The sequence below is a fragment of the Theobroma cacao genome, chromosome 5, assembly GCF_053813885.1.
Source record: "Theobroma cacao isolate CCN51 chromosome 5, ASM5381388v1, whole genome shotgun sequence".
In the NCBI taxonomy this organism is placed as follows: Eukaryota; Viridiplantae; Streptophyta; class Magnoliopsida; order Malvales; family Malvaceae; genus Theobroma; species Theobroma cacao.
In genome coordinates this window covers 37,492,237-37,513,195 of record NC_142643.1, presented here as the reverse complement: position 1 = coordinate 37,513,195, position 20,959 = coordinate 37,492,237, and the positions used below count along the sequence as shown (strand labels likewise).

Here is a 20,959-nt window from a genome sequence, read left to right as displayed (position 1 = left end):
TTCAATTTTGGGCGGGTGAGCTTTCAATCAGGTCGGGCCCAAAATATAACCAGCCCTTTTGGGCCCCATTTATTCGATTTCGAATCTTGGCTTTTCAATCTTCTTCCTGGTCACTTTTCTAGCGTTTTCTCTGCAACCAAACAGAGCTCCCTTTTGTTAATCGAAATTTATATAGGTCTCTGAACATTTTGGAAGTGTTAGGCTGATCAACGATGGCAACAGCTACCTACCCGCCACCGCCGCCGTTTTATAGGCTCTACAAAGATTACTTACAAAACCCTAAATCGGCTCCGGAGCCTCCGCCTCCAATCGAAGGCACCTACGTTTGCTTTGGTGGCAGTTACACTGTGAGATTATCTCTTGTTTCAGTAAATTACTTATTATTATTTTGATTGGGTTTGAATTATTTATACTTATTGAAATTTGATTTTATGGTGTTTCTTTTGGCTGGTAGACTGATGATTTGCTTCCAAGCTTGGAAGAGCAAGGGGTACGGCAACTCTATCCCAAAGGACCTAACGTTGGTAATTTCTTTTTCTTGCTTTTTCATTTTTGTTTCTATGACTTTGTGAAATCATTTATTGGAGTTAATTTTAGCATGCTTTATTCCTGGACCCTGGTTGCTAGTAGTATTATTTTTCTGCTTATAGTTGAACATTAGCCCTTAATTCGGCTCGGTTTAGCAGATAGTTGATAAGGAAGGAGCCAATAGTAACATTCTATAAATAAATAATGATAATAAGTTTATTGAGTGTAATCAAATTTCATGAGGTGGAAAATCGTGAGACATTTTTTGAGTGAATTTTTAGTGCAATTTGTTTGTAATACATGTTTTTTCTGTGGGATTTTGTGGCTATTGGACAGTTAGAAAACACGATTCTCTCACCATTTTTCTCTTTGCTGAATCCAGATTTATTTTTGACCATTTTCAGATTTCAAGAAGGAATTGAGGTCGCTCAACAGAGAATTGCAACTGCATATTTTGGAGCTAGCTGATGTTCTTGTTGAGAGACCATCACAGTATGCAAGACGAGTGGAGGAGATATCTCTTATATTCAAGAACTTGCACCACTTGCTCAACTCGTTGCGTCCTCATCAGGTGAAACGTTGTTGGGTTATCTGGACATGTTTTTGCTTGGTAAATGATTGTGAATTTATGTGGTACTCATTCTATATTTTGATTTTGCTTATGCAGGCTAGAGCAACACTGATTCACATTCTAGAACTTCAGATACAACGCCGTAAACAGGCTCTGGAGGATATTAAGAGGTATGGATATAAACATGCTTGGAAACTGCTCCAAACTAAATTTTCTGTCTAAAGAGTTTGGTCCGTTCTTTGAGCATGCGTTTAATTAATAGTGGCTTAGAAGATTTATGGAATAAGATCATTTAGAGATTTGAATTTTGCTGTCATTATGAAGGTTGTGGTAATGCCTCATTACACGTACTGTAGAAAATGGTTAGCGGCCAAGGAAGTAATTGAATTTTCTCGTTTTTGTCTTCTTTCCCTTTTCACTAAATCCACTTCGGGCAGTTTTCCTAAGAGACTATTGAAGCGTTGCTATCCTCGTGCTGTTATTACCTTAATTGCATTTCCCCTTTGCTGGGGACATAGACATTCCCCGCTGAATTCTAAGGACATGACATCTCATAAATGCTATCACTGGCTTACTAAATGCCCTTCTCTAATATCAAAATAAGTAGTTTAGGTATGTGGCTGGAGTTTCTTGGAAAGGAAGCCATGTGGTTATGGAGCCAGAATTGGTTGTGGTTTGGCTGTGCTAATAGCTGGCAAGTGATTGCATACTTATTTCTTACATCAACTAGTACTATTAGCAACTGACACAACTTTTATTTGCTTAGTTCTGACATTTGGTTTCTTTGCTTGTCCAGTCGGAGAGAGGAAGCACAAAGACTGCTCAAGGAGTCACTTGGGACCCTAGATGGACAGTAGCACAGCGAGTTTGAGCTTGTGTTGCGAATCGCTCCTTTCATGATGTCGATCCCTGTAACAAAGCTTATGTTTCCCAGGAATACTTGGAGTCAGGAATAGAACGAGTGTAGTTAAAAGCTTGACTTACTCTCTCATCTTGTGGCAGTTTCATTTTTATTAAAGAGGAATGTATATTAGTTTACGCTGTAAAATTATCAGGGATTAGCATACCCTTTTTGTTTTCATTTTACACGTTAATCTTGATATCAAATCTCTCTAGGGTTGTCAAAGTGAAACCAGCTGAAAGTACCTAATTTCTCTTCGACAGAGTGCATGTGATGCCAAATATAGTCTATTCTTGCCACACCATAAGATTCAGTCTAATAGTAGTAAATATGACTAAGATTTAAGAGAAAATAAAGAAAAATAATAAAAATAAAGGAAATAAAGTTCAATATCTCTTGAATTGTTTTGGATTGCAAATGGAGTAACAAAAGAGGAGAAAAAAAATCATAATTCTACAAAATAAGAGGCAGAGTTTTTAATTTTAAAATTCCTACTGGCCTTTATAAGAAGTTAGTTTATTTGGTGAAGTTGTTTTGGTCTGCTGGGTTGGAGAAACCACCGCGGCAACAGAGGTGCTTTAAAATGTATAAAATTATTTAATATTATTTTTTTATTTTTAATAAAATAAAAAACAAAAACTCAACTTTTATTAAACTAAATTATAAGTATTAAGTGGATGGAAAAAAAATAAAACAAAGAAAATTTTTATTGGAAAAATAATAAAAAACAAATGAAATCAATAAGGTATTGTACCAAATTAAAAAAGATAAATGTGAAATGATGTGTAATTCTTACTATAATTTTTGAAAATTATTCAAGAGTAAAGTAAAACTATAAAAAACTTTAAAAAACTTTTGACATAATATTTAAAAAAAATTTAGATAGATATTTTTTTTTCTATTGTGTTCAATCAAGTTTTTTAAATTATATTTTAGGTCAAATAAGTCTCTATAATTAAGAGTTGATTAATTATTATTAGTCAAAATGTCATTTGTTATTTTATACTCACATAGAGTTACATAACGTTGATGTGGAAAATAAAAAATGTCATATAACCATGTTATTATACTATGTTTGCATTACGTGACTTAGAATGACAAATGATATTTCACTTAAAATAAAAATATAAAATTTGATGAAACATAATAGAAGAATAATGACTTATTTGAAATTTTTTAAATAATTTAGAGATTTTTTTTTGAACTTTATAACAAAACTTTTGTTAAATATTTGTTATTATACATTAATAGTTTTTTAAAAAATTTAATTCATAATTTTGTTTAAAAGTAACTTGAACTTAGAATTTGGAGGATTGCATGATGCTAATGATTCATGTTTCCAACTCAAAACCTATGCATATTAGATACAGAAGGAGTTTTATTTATGAACCTAAAACTCATCTCATATATAATTTTTGTAAGATCCGTGACATTTTGTTCCATCTTACTTTAACCCGAGTGTGTCATATCTCTCATGAGAGGTCTAATGTCAGTAAAGAGTTAGGTAGGTTTGGACATCATTTGTGATGAGTTTATATTTTCAATATAAAAAACATGATTATTTAATGGAGAAAAAAATATTTTTAATAGATTTTGATATTATTTGTTATGAACTTAGCCACTCACGTTCCTTATTGACTTTTTTATATATAAAGAAGAGAGATTTATCTTAGTTCGAATGTAACTCACATTAATGAAAAATTAATTTTATTTTACTACCATTTGTTAAGAATTCACATTTTTAATTTTAAAAATATATTTTATACTCATTAAATAAAAAAAACACTATATTATAAACATCACATTAATCCCATCCCATGTCTTACATCGATGCACTAACTATAACACTTTCACTCGTATGATTACACATGTAAGCTAAAATTTATAAATTATAAAAACTAAGCATTTATTTTTGTTTTTATAATGAAAAAGTTATTTGTAAATTTGTCCAAACACCACTCATTTATTTTCATATTTTATATTCTCATATATAAAAGAAAATAAGAGATTTTTATGAGAAGAAAGCATTCATTAATCTGCTTTTTTTTTTTTTCATTTTGGATTTGTGTGATAAATCCAAATAATCACATTAAAAAAAAAAAATCCAGATTTAAGTAATCCCATCTCTTTTCTCTGGTCTGTCCCTCTCTCACAGACAGTGATGCCAACAAATTAAATTAAAAAAAGAGTTTACAGGCTCCAGAAAGAACACCTCTAATGTTCATTTCGCACCGCATGGAACCACTCTCCGCAGGAGAAACCACCATCTCCATCTAACCTAAAGTAAACCCTTCTCTTCTCGATTAACAATAAGAAACGAAATTCCAAAAATCCGATCAGGCAAAAAGGAAAAACCCTAGCTCTTCCACTCCCGAAAGGACAACAAAAAGAAAATGGCGCTCTCGGAGGAAGAGTGCTCGACCGCAAAAGCATCTTCCTCTTCGCCATCATCTTCGTCGGCGACTGCTTCTTCCCAAGGCGTTAACTACCTTGCAAAGTGTGTCCTCAGGGGAAGCGTTGTTCTACAGGTCGCTTATGGTCATCTCCGCTCTCCGTCTTCCTTCGACGTCGTTTTCGGCAAGGTGCTTCCTTTGTATTCATTTCGGTTTTTTTTCATACGAATTTGATCAATTTACTGACTACTAGAAACAATAATCAACTTGCATTTAGACCGCACTATCATTTTTTTTTTCAATTTAAGAGTTTTTGTTTATTCAGGCTTTAAATACACTCTGTGTGGTTTAATCTTAATTTGTGAGAGGTGAATTCTATTAGGAAAAGAGTCGAATATTCCTTATCCTATATTTAATTATTGTTAATTTCACTGTTTTGAATGTAATGCTTTTTGACAAAATATGCGTATGAACCAGAAATTACTTACATTCTAACTGATATTTGCATGGTTCATTGCAGCACGACCATTAACTCTGCCAATAGCATTTCTCTAATGACATAGCTTTATCTCTTGTTTAAATCCCAATGCTCGAAACATGGTCCTTTCTAATAATTTTAGTTTATCTTATAGCTTGGATATTCAATTTGCTATACCTCCATTTTACTCTATGGCTGGTTTTTATTTATATCTATTTTTATCATCCTATTTAATGTCCCTCTCATTCTTTGTAATGGACTATGATACTTTAATCTTATGACTTCAGATAAAAAATTCCTTGAATGCCACATTATCATATCACACCAACACACGCCTGCAGACATTCAACCAGGGGCACATTAGAATTTGACGCACACACTACGTGTGTGCAGACACTTTTAAGTTATTGACTGTAAATGATTACCTTATAAAATGGGGAGAACTGTTGATAATGGATAATGCTGTAAAGAGAAAGAAATTTAAATTACATGTGCTCCTTAATGTCTTCTTGCTTCAATAAAACAGTTTATATAAGGCTATTAGAGATATTTGATTCTTGGAGATCACTAGGTCCAAAAATCATGTCGGTTTCACAACTTGACTTAGACAGTGACTTAAATGTTGAAATAGGCATGCTCATGAAGACTAAATGTTTTAGTAACCAATTAGGTGTTATCATTCATTTCAATTTATGCTAGAAACTTAATTTTGTGAATAAAAAAGTGTAGTTTTAGAATTGTCTTGCAAAAGCCATCTAAATAGTAATAATAAAAAAAAAACAGAGGTCCTCATTTGGAATAGTGGCATCATGAGCCAATATGGAAAAGGGGTTGCAATTGATTTTTTTTTTAAATGTAATATAATAAACAAATAAATATAGAAGACTTTTTCCAACCAAAAATGACACAGGTTTAGATTAAAAGGAATAAAGGGTTATGGATTTAGATTATTTAGATTTTTGGATTGTTGATCTTATTCCCCCAGAAAGCTGTCTAAGTTTGCTCTGCTTTGAGAATGACTCTTTGTTGTATGAGTTGATTTTCTTGCTTCTGAAATTGTAGTGAATTTATCATGCTCCTGTAAAAAAGATATCTAATCTGACTGATTGTACGGTGGTGTATTATTCAGGAGACGTCCATAGAGCTGGTAATAATGGGTGAAGATGGTATTGTGACATCTATCTGTGAGCAGACTGTATTTGGTACCATTAAGGATCTTGCCATTCTACCTTGGAATGAGAAGGTCTGTGCACGAAATCCACAGGTCTGCACAGAAACCTATAATGGAAGCATTGTAGGACATCTCCTCTTGATTTTCATTCATCACAGTGAAGTGATTTCTTGCTTTATTTTTTTAAGAATTAATTTGCTAGAGTAAAGTAAAGCAAATATGATTACAAGCAGTTTTCTGTGATATATTGTAATAGCATTTTATGTTAAATTGATTTTCTTTCGTTTTTTTTTTTCATTTAGATGCGTGGGAAAGACCTGTTGATTGTTATTTCTGATTCTGGAAAGCTATCATTTCTCACATTTTGCATTGAGATGCACAGGTTGTATTTTCTGTCCTTTAGTTCAATTTTCCATGTTGATAGAGAAGGTGCTTAAGTGCTTCTACTGTTGACGTCTTGGTATGCTCATTTCTACTGTGACAATACATATTTTTTGAAATAGGTTTTTTCCCGTGGCCCATGTTCAGCTTTCTGATCCTGGAAACTCAAGGCATCAACTTGGAAGAATGCTAGCTGTTGATTCCACGTATGTTGAATTGTACCAAATATTAAGCTTTGTATGTTATTTTCTTGTCTCTGTGTGCATGTTGAAACCAGATTCATTAGAAGTACTGAAAAGTATTGCAATTAGCAATGCCATGGATGGCCCTAACTTCTATTATTTTCCTTTTACAGTGGCTGTTTCATTGCTACTAGTGCTTATGAAGATCGATTGGCTCTTTTTTCCCTTTCAATGTCTGCTGGGGATGATATTATTGATGAGGTATTGCAATTTTCAAACTTTTGTGTTGTGGCAGCAATTTATGGATGGGTTTTGTTTGTTTTTACTGTGCGTATGGAGTTATGAGATCTTATTTGTGAGTATTTCAGAGAATATTTTATCCTCCTGAAAATGAAGGCAGTGTGAGTTCTACCAGAAGTGCCCAAAGAACTAGTATACGTGGTACAATATGGAGCATGTGCTTTGTTTCAAAAGATTCTTTCCAACCAAACAAGGAGCACAATCCTGTTCTAGCCATTGTTCTGAATAGGTATGAACTGAATGTATAATTACCATCTAGGAAATAGTCATATTTACAGTTTTCTTGTATTCCCATGGGATACTTTTATCAAATTTTATGCTTAGGCTAATCAAGAAAGGGCTACTTTTTGTTGCTGCAGGAAAGGAAATGCCCTGAATGAACTGGTTTTGTTGGGATGGAATATTAAAGAACGTGCAGTTTATGTTGTTTCGCAATATCTTGAAGCTGGACCACTAGCACATAGCATTGTCGAAGTACCTCATTCTTGTGGATTTGCATTCCTATTGAGGGTTGGTGATGCTCTCCTGATGGATCTTAGTGATGCACACAATCCCCATTGTGTGTACAGAACAACCTTAAACTTTTCAGGCCATACACTAGAAGAACAAAATTTTATTGAAGACTCATTTAGAGCACATGATGTTGATGATGAAGGCTTATTTAATGTTGCTGCATGCGCTTTACTTCAGCTGAGTGATTATGATCCGATGTGTATAGATGGGGACAGTGGCAATGGAAAATTTACCTGCAAACATGTATGCTCATTTAGTTGGGAACCAAAAAGTGATAGAAGTCCAAGGATGATTTTTTGTCTTGATACTGGAGAATTTTTCATGATTGAGATTTCTTTTGATTCTGATAATCCGAAAGTGAATATATCTGATTGTCTCTACAGGGGTCAACCTTGCAAGTCCCTTTTGTGGGTGGATGGTGGGTTCCTGGTAGCAATTGTAGAAATGGGGGATGGTCTGGTCCTTAAGGTAGAAAATGAGAGGCTAATATACACAAGTCCTATTCAAAATATAGCACCAATCTTGGACATGTCAATAGTGGATTACCATGGTGAGAAACGTGATGAAATGTTTGCATGCTGTGGTGTTGCACCAGAGGGATCATTAAGAATTATACAAAGTGGTATTAGTGTTGAAAAGCTTTTAAAGACTGCTGCTATTTACCAAGGCATAACTGGAACTTGGACAGTTCAGATGAAAGTAGAAGATTCTTATCATTCTTTTCTTGTGTTATCATTTGTTGAAGAAACTAGGGTACTTTCAGTTGGATTAAGCTTTACTGATGTTACTGATTCAGTTGGTTTCCAACCTGACGTATGTACTTTGGCATGTGGCCTTGTGGGTGATGGTCAGCTTGTCCAGATTCACCAAAATGCAATTAGGCTTTGTTTGCCTACGAAGGCTGCCCATTCTGAAGGTATCCCTTTGTCTTCTCCAGTTTGCACATCTTGGTCCCCAGATAACATAAGTATTAGTTTGGGGGCAGTTGGGCAAAATTTGATAGTTGTCTCTACTTCTAATCCATATTTTCTATTTATTCTTGGGGTCAGATCACTATCTGCATATCATCATGAAATTTATGAATTACAGCATGTGAAATTGCGGTATGAATTATCGTGCATATCAATACCAAAGAAGCATTTTGAGCCAAGGCATTCAAGCTCTTCCTTAAATCCGGTGGATAATATCCACACGGCTGTTCTTCCTGTTGGAGTTGGCATGGGTATCACCTTTGTTATTGGTACACATAGGCCTTCAGTCGAAATTCTGTCATTTACACCTCAAGGTCTTAGAGTTCTTGCTACTGGAACAATTTCACTAGCAAGTGCTATGGAAACTGCTGTTAGTGGTTGCATTCCTCAAGACGTAAGGCTAGTACTAGTTGATCAGTTTTATGTTCTGTCAGGGTTGAGGAATGGAATGCTGCTTCGATTTGAGTGGCCATCTGCTGTTGCTACTTCTTCATCAGAATGTTGTAGTTCTACTAGTCCTCTTCCGGAAAATGTTGATAGAGTTTTATTGAATACAAAAACTGCAAATTTATTCGGTTCAGAGATATGTGCTGTTAATGTGAGTGAGAAAGATGACCTTCCTATTAATCTTCAATTGATTGCGACCCGTAGAATTGGCATTACCCCCGTTTTCCTGGTTCCCCTGAGTGATTCACTTGATGCTGATATTATAGCTCTCAGTGACAGGCCTTGGTTATTGCATACGGCTAGGCACAGCCTTTCTTATACTTCTATATCATTTCAACCTTCCACACATGCAACCCCTGTATGTTCTGCTGAATGCCCTAAAGGAATTTTGTTTGTTACAGAAAACAGTTTACATTTGGTAAGAATCATTATCTGTTGACAATTGAATTACTGTGGTTGTTTAACTATCATTCTGTTAAGGATACTTGTTTGTGTTTCTACCCTGGAACTGTAGTTTTTGACTTATTGACTGTTTGGAATAAATGCTCTGAAGTAAATGCTGGATTGAACTATTTGACCATGATGTTCTATAAATGGTAGCTTTTTACTTTTTTGACTGTTGGGAATAAATTCTCTGAAGTAAATGCTGGATATGAACTATTTGCCCATAATTTTTTTGGCATTGTATACATTTGCTATATTTTTCTGGCTTCATTTTTGTCAGAGTTCTCTTTCCATAAATACTTTGAGGTTTGTCTGTGTGCTTAGTAACAAATATAAGATTGTATGGATTTATTGAATTTGGTAATGTATGGATTTATTGAATTTGGTAATGCTTGCATTAGATTATTAGATGTAAATGCTTTCTTGTGAATTACATTTTCCTTCAGATATTGTATTATCACAAATTATGTTGGAAAATTTGATGGTCTACTTGTTATTTGTGGAGCTTCCACTGTGTAGAGCTAGCATTAATGTCCTATTGAATATTGATGGCATCTTTCCTTTCCTGTCCAAGTTGGGGGATTCATTTTCACACTTGTATAGTGCAAAGCAGCCACTTGGGCTTAGCTTAAGTGGTAAGAGTGGGGTGGGATTTGGATAGAGATCCTAGGTTTGAGCCATTGTGCTCCCTTTTGTGTCAAAAAAAAAAAAAGTTCAAAGCATGGGTGAGCTTGATTTCAGCACTTCAGTACCAACACTATATTTAAATGGACTCAAACGAAGCTGGTTAACTATTCAAAATGATAATCGACTTGCTGTTTTCTAAGTTCTGATGTAAGGTTCCCTTTTACAAAAGTAGGGATGCAATATTCTCATTCGTATTACCGATGCTTACTCATCCTGAATCTTACTGGATGTTTATCGTTGCATCCATTCTATCCCTGATGCATAAATTAATTGCCAAATACTCAACACACCTTGGTATTTTCCTGTGTCTATGTGTTTTGTTATTTATCTGAATATAGGATTTTTTGCTTTTTGGCATATGGTGAGCCCATTTCTCATGTAAAGGAAACCCAAGCACATGGTTTGATAGCTTAATGAAGGCAGTTGAATAAAAAATATAGTAAATAGAAAACTGTTGTTGGAATTTAGTATCTGATCAATTGAAACTATTAACTTTGTATTAGTGCAATTTCTGCAACACTTTAATTGATCTCAGCTGCTGGTGTATGTTGTCATGAGATCTGTAGAAATGAAGAAGGTCATGAGGGATCTGTGAGTGGGTTGGGTGACAAAAGTTGTGTGGTGGACATTAGGGGGAATTTAGTAAAGGTGGCCTTCAATGACTTCAATGATATTATTACAACCTTTTTCTTCGTAGAAAAAAAAACATGATTAATAGTAATAGATAGTTCTTAAAAGATTGTGGTTTCTTATTTATGGTAAGAACAGCCAAACTTCAGACTGGTGAATGATTGGCTCAATCTTTAGACTGGTGAATGATTGGCTCAATGTTACTAATTGTTCTCCTTTCATGATATTATAATATGTAAGTGTTGCTTTGTAATGCTTCTTTTATTTTCCTTGTTTGGTTCATATATATGATCAATTGCATGATGTTTTAGGTGGAGATGGTGCACGGTAATCGGCTTAACGTGCAGAAGTTTCATCTTGGAGGCACTCCTCGGAAGGTCCTGTATCATAGTGAAAGCAAGCTTTTAATTGTGATGAGGACCGATCTAAGTAACGATACATGTTCTTCTGATATTTGTTGTGTCGACCCCCTTACTGTCTCTGTGGTGGCATCTTTCAAACTGGAACTTGGAGAAACAGGAAAATGCATGGAGCTAGTTAGGGCTGGAAATGAGCAGGTTCTGGTTGTTGGAACTAGTCTGTCTCCTGGTCCAGCAATAATGCCCAGTGGTGAAGCTGAAAGGTTCATTTACTTTATTATCCATATTTTTCATATTTTTTAGTATTGAATTGCTGAAATTTGTATCTTTGCTAGAAGGCATGGTGGCTGATACTGGATAATTATTTTCCCAGAAAGGGGCTTGGGAATCCCTCTGATTGACAATAAGTTTTTCTCTTTTTCCATTTTTGCTACAGCACCAAGGGCCGTCTAATTGTCCTCTGCATTGAACATGTGCAAAATTCAGATAGCGGTTCAATGACGTTCTCTTCTATGGCTGGGTCATCTTCCCAACGAAACTCACCATTCTGTGAAATTGTTGGCCATGCCAATGAACAACTATCAAGCAGTAGTATATGCAGTAGCCCAGATGATACTAGCTGTGATGGAATAAAACTGGAAGAAACTGAAGCATGGCAGTTGCGGCTAGCTTATGCGACCACTTGGCCTGCAATGGTACTTGCAATATGTCCATATCTAGATCATTACTTCTTGGCGTCTGCTGGTAATACTGTAAGTTGAAAAAAAATCATAATTTATTCCTTTAAGATGCTAGAGTCATTCTGTTAATTAGCTTTTGAAGATGTTGATCCTCTTCTTTCAGTTTTATGTATGTGCTTTTCTAAGTGGTAATCCTCAAAGGGTGAGAAGATTTGCATTAGCGAGGACGCGGTTTATGATAATGTCATTGACTGCACATTCTACTAGAATTGCAGTAGGCGATTGTCGTGATGGCATTCTTTTCTATTCATATCATGAGGTGAGAAAAAATTGCAGATTTGTAAAAGTAAATTTGTTTTCAATGTCATTTCTTTTAAAGCTTATAGTGTAAGCAGTTGTTCCATACCTACCTACAACACCCTTGCCAATTGGATAGTTGTAGGTGTTAATTGGATTTTGTCTCTGATATTTGTTCTGAATTTACTATGCTTTCACATATGCTAGGAGACCAAAAAGCTGGATCAAACATACTGTGACCCATCCCAGAGGTTAGTTGCTGATTGTGTTCTTACAGATGTTGATACTGCTGTTGTTTCAGATCGTAAGGGCAGCGTTGCTGTCTTGTCTTGTTCAGATCGTCTGGAAGGTAAGTTCTCTGTGAACTTTTATGTGAAACCATTAATCTTTTCATAATGTATGGGCATATATAAATTTATTCTTTTAAGTTCTGTGAAGCCTACCTTTCTCTTTCAAGTTCTCTTATTAGTTTTGCTATGGTTGGCTAAAGGCTATGGCTTCAATGTTGTGAAAATAGACTCATGTTGTGCAAAGGAAGAAAACTGTTTTGTGTAGAGAAATTATATATTGCCATATAACCTGTGTTGTAGCAGGCCCTAAATAAAATGGTATATTGAAAATAAATTGCATGTTAATTGTATAATAAATTTTGATGTACAACATTTTTAGAATAGTTTAACAATATATAAGATTAGTGAGCTAAAAAATATTATTAATCAGATGATGTGATTATATGTTAGTGATGTGTCATGTTGTTGGACATAGTGAAGCATGTCTTTTAAAGTTTTCTTAAAGAAGAATAATTTTATATTTAAATGATTGATACAACTACATTTAGAATACAAGTTTATTAAATTATGATTAATCAGAAAAGAATACTATTTACTAAAGTTTTTTTTAGTTATAGCAAGAAACAAATATTTGTGGGCAAAATTCTATTCTAATGAAAGTTCTTGGATTTTTGAATCTTAGATATACAAGATTAAAACGTATCATTGAAAAATGATAAATACTTTGACCTTAGACACATAGTAGTGATAAATCAGTGCTTTTCAAAAAAAAAAAAAAAAAGAAGAAGTGATAAATCATATTGAAAGAATGATAAACCCCTATTTCTTTTTTAATCAAACCTTCCTTAAATGGCCTTTGTTTTATCCTCATGGTTTTCTCCATCTCTTTTTCTCCCCTTTCATTATACACAAAATTTTTGACCTTACATATTTTAATTTTCTCATGGAGATATGTACCAAGGGCAAGATATGTTTTTTTTTTTTTTAAATAATATAAACAGAAATAACATTCGAAGTGCAAGTGTATGTGTAAGGGAAGGGAGAGAATGGAATTCTGGAAATAAAGGAAAAAATATCCCAACTGGCAATTACTTTAAGACTACAAAAGCCCAAAACTATGTAAAAACGGCCTAAACCTTGTAAAAAGAGAAAGTAAAAAGAATTAAGCAGTCAAGTTTTAAAAGAGAGTACTGCTCCTAGGGCAATACAAATGTGAAGAGGAAATATTGTTTTAGGAGCAGTATCAAGATCTTCTTTTAGTTATATCAGATAACATGGTCTGTGTCTAGGAAATAATGGAGATTAACCCCTCAACCCAAACAATTGAACAGAGAGGAAATAAATAATGAAAGTGTGATAATCTCTTTGTTAATGTGTATTTTACCTGCTGGCATGCTTATGTTTCTGCATGGAAAAACTTACTCAATTTATTCTTTTTTTATGTCCCAGATAATGCAAGTCCTGAACGCAACTTGACACTGACTAGTGCATACTATATGGGTGAGATTGCCATGAGCATCAGGAAGGCAAGTTAACGTGCTTCATGATTACTTTTTCTGCAGAGACATTTGGTAATGTGAGGTCCTGTTAGCAAATTTGAAGGCCAACTAAAGATCACTGACCTTGGTGGCTGAACAACACTATTATCTTTCTATTGTTCTGTGAAATCCTGATGGAAGATGAAAATTCCAGGCTCTACTTCAAGTCTGTTGCTTTCAGAGTAAAAATGTGAAATAAATTGGTTATTCTAATGGTGTAATAAGAGAAGTCTTGCATGTAGGAAAGAAATAATGAGGACAGTGAAAATGGGGTGATCAAGAGTAAACTATAATGAAAATGTAGTATAGCACTTCAATTGATGGTAGAGGTATTGGTGTTTTGTGGCTACATATGACCCCATGCAGCGGTTTGTTATATATAATTCATGGGACCTCCTTTTTAGGTATTGAGAGCTTGATTCAATTTGTTTGAGTATGGAGTTCTTTGGGAATCTATCAGAGGGTCATCTTGACTAGTATGCAGCATTAGTGCAATCATTTAACTTGAATTTTTTGAGTTGTTGTGAGGTCAAAATATGCTAGAAGTATGTAGCTTTGACTAACAACTATATTTTCTCAAAATTTTTTCATGGTATAGAATTTCACTTCTTATGTGTGTCGACTTTGAAATAATCATGCTCTGATGTTGTGGAAGATGTTTGTTTTTAATTGATTGAGAAAAAGGTGGACATCATCTTTATGAGAAGTTGCCATTATGGTTTATCAGTTTAATGTATTATTTTTGAATGTTTTGCAATTTTGGAGTATTCATCAGGGGGGAAAAAAATTTTTGGAGTAGCTTTTTGATCTAGCAGATTTTATCTAGTAAACAAAAATAATGCATGTAGAAGAAGAATTTCTTGTCTGCTACATTTTCTTCTCAAATAGGTTGATCAAACTGAATAATAAGTTCTTTCTTTTGTGGCATCCCCGTTTTTGATAGGTCAGAATAATATGCAGCATTTTTATTTTTCCTGCATTCTAGAGATCCCATTTTGTGCTTAAATTCTGAACAGTGTACAGTGGTTATGTTGTCTTTTGCTTCTTTTTGCTCATGATAATATACTTCGTTATTTTTGAAGCATATGATTTTTCCATTTTACCGAGTTGTGTGATGATGTTCTATGTTCTTCCTTGTAGGGTTCATTTATTTACAAACTCCCAGCGGATGATATGTTGAACAGCTGTGAGGGTCTTAATGCGAGTGTTGACCCTTCACATGGTACTATAATGGCCAGCACGCTCCTAGGAAGCATAATGATCTTCATTCCTATATCAAGGTATGGATTAATGTTTGGGGGCAAAGGAATTGTTTTCTTTCTTTTTTCTTAGAAAATATTCTTCTCACCTTTTACATTTTCTGTTGAAAGTACTACCTAATTGTTCTGTACAACTGTATATAATGGATATGGAGTGTTGGTTTAGGATTATTTATTTTTTCAAAAATGATTGCCTTTGGAGATCACAGCAAGGATCAAAGATTTGGATCTACATGTCAGACAAATGTTATGTTATGATTGAATTATATACTCACACTGCTTGTCCTCTAAATGTTGGTTTAGTTTTTAACTTTTACAGTCAAACTTTTTCATTTTTGGCTCTTGGTATCTTTAATATTTTATTGAATTAATTTTTCATAAAATAAGAAACTTGAAAACCTTATAATCTAATGAATTAAGGATTATTTTTTAAATTTTAATCAAGGACTTAAAATTAATAAGGTACAAGATGAAAATGTTCACCTTGAAGGTTAAACCATACCAATGTTTTGAGAGAGAGAGGAAGCAGCTAAACCTTTGATGGAAATCATTGTACACTAATGAAGAAAACAAGAATTATTAGTAACATTTAGAATTGTTGCAGTTGTTATGGCCTTTGCTTCAAAGAGTTGTTCAAAGATTTTTATCTATATAGCCAAACTTTCCATATAAATTGATGGCTGCTGCAGTGGTTATTGATGTGGATTATTCCTGATGACTGTCATGTTATCACCGTCAGATTTATTTTTTTAATTTTTTATGAAATTTGTTGGATGAGCACTTTAGTTAGTACTTCATTATGCTGGTTACTAGGTAAAAAAAAGGTGATTGGATTGATGGGAGAAGAGAAATGAAAAGTAATATCAAAGACACGAGTGAAGCGATTTCAAGTAAAATTTCATCTCTCTTTGTTGAGATTGGAGGGAAGTGAAATGAATTTACAGTAATAGCACTTTTTTTTTTTAATACAAGGGGAAGTATTAGAACCTTCTATCCATGTTTTATCCATAGAGTACAGACTTGTAAAAGTATAAGGAATCGTATTCGTTATTGTCATTTCTCTCCATATCTCTCCACTTTTTGAGAGATTTGAAATGTGGGAGTGAAGGGAAAGGTAATTGCTTGTTCTTCTTTCTTTTCCTTCTTTCATGATACATCACATCTATTCTTTAATAAAATTTAGTAAATTGAAAGATACTGGAAGCAATAAAGTATAACAAATACAGCTGGAATTTCACCCTCCTCGGGGTGGGGGTGAATATGCTTAACTCACAAAACTGATTTGATAGTCTCATAAGCAAAGAAAAGATTTGTTATTAAATATCTGTTGAAGTAGTAATTCATTTCCTTGTTAATATAATTTTTAGAGGGCCTTCACACTGATAAAATCTTCACCTTGGTATGATTTTTACAATAAAAAACTCATGAGATTGTAAAAGAGTAAAACTAGAATAATTAAAAGTTTGACGGATGATATTGACCAGTGTTGTTTAGATGGCACCTCAAAACCCTTTACAAGACCATACTTATTTAAGCTTCTTGGTTACTGTAAAGAGTAGTAGCCAAAGGTCTAGACCATCAGAGTGTTGGATCATTTAATCATGCATAAAACTGGGAAGCCTGCCAAACTGGTTATCCCTGTTTCAATTATGAGCCAACGTAAATGTAAGAAAATGTGGATGGTCTTCAGTGCTGCGTAGGCTAGGCTGCCGTTTGGTCTAATTTATGTCTGAATTTGGGGTATTGTGTTTGATAAATTAAATTCTTTTGTAGGGAGGAGCACGAACTGTTGGAAGCTGTCCAAGCTAGACTCATTGTTCATCCCTTGACTGCTCCTGTACTAGGCAATGATCATAATGAGTACCGAAGCTGTGAAAACCCGGTAAGAAAAAATTTTCGAGACTTGATTTGAGCAGTAGGCACTAGTTACTTTTATTATTAACCCTGTGGATGGTGATGAAACTTTTGATGCTTGTAGTTTTAGTCAGCAAAAAAATTATTGAATCTAGGAGCAATTAAGTCTCAATATTAGCTCTTTGCTGTGCAGCATTTCTTCTTTCTGTCTCTCCTTTTCTTTTCCCAATCATCCTCATCGTTTTAGATGTTATGCTTCTTCAACATTTTGTAGAATTGCGGAAGTTAGTTTTTGGGTGGGGCCATGGGGAGGGGGCTTTATAATATAGTCTTTCCATGCTTCTTCTCCTTTTTAATGTGGATTCAGGTATTCAGAAAAGCTTGCCTCTTTTCTTACTGTTCTTCTGCATTTGTTTGTCTGGATAAAGGCTGGAGTACCAAAGATACTCGACGGTGACATGCTAGCTCAATTCTTGGAGCTTACAAGCATGCAACAAGAGGCTGTGTTATCATTTTCCATTGTTTCTCCAGATACACATAAGTTGAGTTCAAAACAACCACCTTCACCTATCCCTGTCAAGAAGGTAGTGCAACTTCTTGAGCGGGTCCATTATGCCTTGAATTAATCAGAGCTTTCTTTTTTCCTGTCTGATATTTTATCACAAGTCAAGAAGACAACTTGAGGCATTCTACTGAGGAGAACAAGAAAACAAATGGCTTGTGGTTCTATTTTCACTTAACATTGAAGTGCCAACCAAGGTCCGTCAAAAGGAGCTAGTATTAGGGCTGGGCACAAGATGATAGACTGCCAAAACCTCACAGCTGCAATAATGCATATATTCCCAAAATTATATATATATGTTACAGAGTCTGCAGGGTAGACAACAGCTGCACAGGGAGTAGATATTTGAAGCATGGGTAAAGTTGCTGCTATCCTTTCATTGTAAGTAATATTTTGTATAGTAGATGCTTTGTAGATGAAATTGAAAGGCCTGGAAAGCAATTGAATGGGCTTTTCTTCCACCCCTCTTTAGGCCTTTGTTCTTTGTAATATTCATGCATACCGAGCAGCAAACAATTCATGTTCCTGTTCACGTGTTCGAAGGCTCTATCAAGTGCAATATTTGTTTCATTGGCAATCTCCTCAGGTTCTGAAGCAGTAAAAAGCTTAGCCTTTAGCAGACTTTGGTCTCTATGGCTGTAGCTGGTTGCAAGTCAGTGTTGAAGAGCGGAGGCAGGAATATCTTGTATCATGATGGGGCCTGCTACCTGATCAACACAAATATTCAAGAAATCTTCTGACGCTCAAGTCATCAATTTTTTGTAATAATTAAGCATTGGGATACTCTCTTCAGGTCAGCAGAAACTTGTGCTGCCCTGTGCAGTTGGATTTCTTGGCATGAGGTCAGAGCTTTTTGATTTCTGTTTTCCTTGGCTGTTGAAGACATTAGCCTGCAAATTGTCAATGTAAATGCTGTATCAGTTTCACACCTATTTGATAGTTGGAAGGGTGTCCTTCAAAGAATTATTTGATTCTTTTGGTTTTCCAATTGCAGTCTTTATAGTAATTCTTTTGGTTTTCCAATTGCAGTCTTTATAGTTTCCTTGAGCCATTTATTTGGTATGACTGTCTACCTCTGGTCTGAAAAGTTTGAGAAAATCAGTTTCTTTCATTTCTTTATGTATGTATGTATGCATCTTTTTGGAGAAAACCCCTAATTTATTAGCAGCAGAAGATATGTGACTTAGAAATGAAGAATAAGGAGATCAACTTTGTTGTGATGAATTGGGCCCCCCATGCTTGGTGAGCTTGTCATTTTCACAAGTAGTCAAGTTGCAAGTTCTTGCAACTTTTTCCCTCATTGCGGATTCAACAGTGTTTTGGTTCAGAAATGTCAGCTCTAGTTTTAATACTAAGTTGGACTGACTGAAGCTGATACCTCGGTAATTATTAATTGTATTATTAATTATTAATTGTATAAACGATTATTAATTGCTCTTTATATATGTACGTGTATATATATATATATATGGATAACATCAAAATAAATATTTATACATCATGACATGCATCTCTATGCATATAATTATTTTTCAATTTTTTATCAAACTGTTGATGTATATTAAATTGTATTTTAAAAAATAATAAAATCATATAATACTTAAATAAATATGTGATTGTAAAATTTAAAATTTGACAATTTAATATAAAATCATCTATTATATATATATATATATATATGGATGTGGAGAAATCTATGCATGCAATTGTACACGTAAGAGAATGATTTCAAAACATAACTGTAATGATCTCGCTGTCATGCATGTACGAGTTGAGGCATGCATCATATTCATGCAAGATATTCAATTGAACAATTGTTTGCACAATTTTTTTTTTCTTTGAAAAAGAAAAATATAGCACTTTGTTAAATTTAATGGATACTAATTTATAGAAATAAATGGTGTTTAAATGGACTTATCACTAATTATTATTATTTCGTACACAGGAAAAAAGTCAAAATAGAAAATAGGGACTTTATCCCTTTGTTAACAAGGATTATAATAGCTAGGTCCTTGTCAGATATAATTTACTATACCTGAACACAACATATATACAAATATTGAATCATTTTCTTATTTATTCTAATTAATTAATGATAATTATTAAATACTTTCTAAGTTTTACATAAATTTCCTTTGTATCTTCATCTTTAACCTTGACTTGAAATTAATTGGTGTGATTATGTTTCCCTCTCAACATACTTAAATCTGATTAGGCATTCATACACAATATACTTAAATTTGATTAAGCATTCGTATACAATACTTTCCAAGTTTCAACTGTGAATAATTTAATTTGATTTAATTTAAAAATTTAAAATTATAAAGTAAGAAGAACTGTACCTTATATTATTGTGCTTATTATGCAATGACTTTCACACTTAAAAAGGAAACTAAAAACCCCTATATATGCAACCCAAGGAACCCGAGCAAAACACCTTGAGATAATAATCTCTCTCTCTCTCTCTCTCTGTGTCACATATAAAAACTAGCTAGAAAACCATGGACATGCTGTGTGAGAATGGAGAGGGTATTGTGAAAGCTTTGAACGTAAAAGACATTTGGAAATGGCACTGAAACCCTACTCCTCTCTCATGGTTTTGGTGAAGACCAGACTACTTGGCGGTTTCTGGTCCCATTGCTTGCATACTACTTCAAGGTAAGTGGTCTTCGACATGGTCTTCTCCCCAAACGTTGATCCAAAGCTTTTTGATCCAAATAGGCATGATTCAACTTTCAGTGGCTATGCAGATGACTTGGTGTGCCTTCTTGATCAGCTCCATGTGAACCTGACCATTTATTTAGGTCACTCGATGGCTGCCATGGTTGGATGCATGGCTGCAATAAACAGGCCTCAACTCTTTCCACATCTCATCCTACTCAGTGGCTCCCCGAGGTGCTAGTCAGTCAAGTCTTATCCATGCATATAACAGGAGCTTGCAAAATTAACATTTCACTCTTGTATATGCTTTGGGGTTTACTTATGCCTATTATTTGATGATTCCTCATTCATTTCTTGTTGCATAATGATTTGGGATAGGTACAACAACGATGAAGGATACCAAGGTGGGTTTGAGAGATCACAAATCGATGCTATCTACCGAAATATAGATGAAAATTTCTTGGGTTGGGTTGAAGACTTTTGCACCGAAAGCTGTGGGAGTGAACAATACAGAAGCAGTAGCCATATTCAAGAATAGCCTGGGGAGGATGAAACCAGAGATGCACTTGATGTTGCTACAACTGTGTTCTCAAGTGACCTGAGAACCAGGCTGCCTCAAGTCCTCGTGCCCTGCACAATAATCCAGTCTAGAGAGGATAACGTGGTTCCAGAGTCGGAAGCATGTTACATGAAAAGCAAGATTGGTGGTGATGCCGAGGTAATGATACTAGACCCACATGGCCATTTCCCTCATCTAACTGCGTACCATTTACTTTTCAAGGTTTTAAAAGTGGCTCTTCATCTCAAGGAATAGCAGGCAGGAAACAAGACAGGCTTGTTTCCCTGAGATTTCAACATTTCT

General features: G+C 34.5%; 2 protein-coding genes and 1 pseudogene across 9 annotated transcripts; all 3 read left to right on the top strand.

Annotated features, from left to right (window-relative positions):
- Positions 1 to 18: 18 nt before the first annotated feature.
- Positions 19 to 2,180, top strand: LOC18599197 (mediator of RNA polymerase II transcription subunit 7a). 3 transcript variants are annotated; one of them, XM_007029059.3, is made up of 6 exons: positions 19 to 347; positions 455 to 524; positions 933 to 1,099; positions 1,196 to 1,269; positions 1,707 to 1,793; positions 1,896 to 2,180. In XM_007029059.3, exons 1-6 carry the CDS (start codon positions 213 to 215, stop codon positions 1,954 to 1,956), a joined length of 594 nt encoding a protein of 197 aa, XP_007029121.3. In that variant the 5' UTR covers positions 19 to 212; the 3' UTR covers positions 1,957 to 2,180. The 3 variants fall into 3 exon arrangements, with proteins under 3 accessions (XP_007029121.3, XP_007029120.3, XP_007029122.1); XM_007029058.3 differs by having other exon boundaries at positions 22 to 347; positions 1,712 to 1,793; XM_007029060.3 differs by lacking the exon at positions 1,707 to 1,793 and having other exon boundaries at positions 48 to 347.
- Positions 2,181 to 4,126: 1,946 nt separating this feature from the next.
- LOC18599196 (Cleavage and polyadenylation specificity factor (CPSF) A subunit protein) lies at positions 4,127 to 18,424 on the top strand. Of its 6 annotated transcripts, none has more exons than XR_001928131.2 (16): positions 4,128 to 4,582; positions 6,001 to 6,165; positions 6,345 to 6,424; positions 6,546 to 6,629; positions 6,779 to 6,866; positions 6,974 to 7,134; positions 7,265 to 9,254; positions 10,909 to 11,219; positions 11,393 to 11,708; positions 11,800 to 11,955; positions 12,141 to 12,282; positions 13,673 to 13,749; positions 14,902 to 15,041; positions 16,794 to 16,902; positions 17,303 to 17,817; positions 18,023 to 18,424. XR_001928131.2 is itself a non-coding variant. In XM_088806365.1 (16 exons), the coding sequence occupies exons 1-16, from the start codon at positions 4,394 to 4,396 to the stop codon at positions 17,498 to 17,500; spliced, it is 3,717 nt and encodes a 1,238-aa protein (XP_088662491.1). In that variant the 5' UTR covers positions 4,129 to 4,393; the 3' UTR covers positions 17,501 to 18,424. The 6 variants fall into 6 exon arrangements, 4 of the variants coding, with proteins under 4 accessions (XP_088662490.1, XP_007029117.3, XP_088662491.1 ...); XR_001928130.2 differs by having other exon boundaries at positions 17,909 to 18,424; XM_088806365.1 differs by having other exon boundaries at positions 4,129 to 4,582; positions 7,265 to 8,334; positions 8,824 to 9,254; positions 17,303 to 18,424.
- A 1,513-nt stretch (positions 18,425 to 19,937) lies between these two features.
- Positions 19,938 to 20,924, top strand: LOC18599195 (putative strigolactone esterase DAD2; annotated as a pseudogene).
- The last annotated feature ends 35 nt before the right edge of the window (positions 20,925 to 20,959 follow it).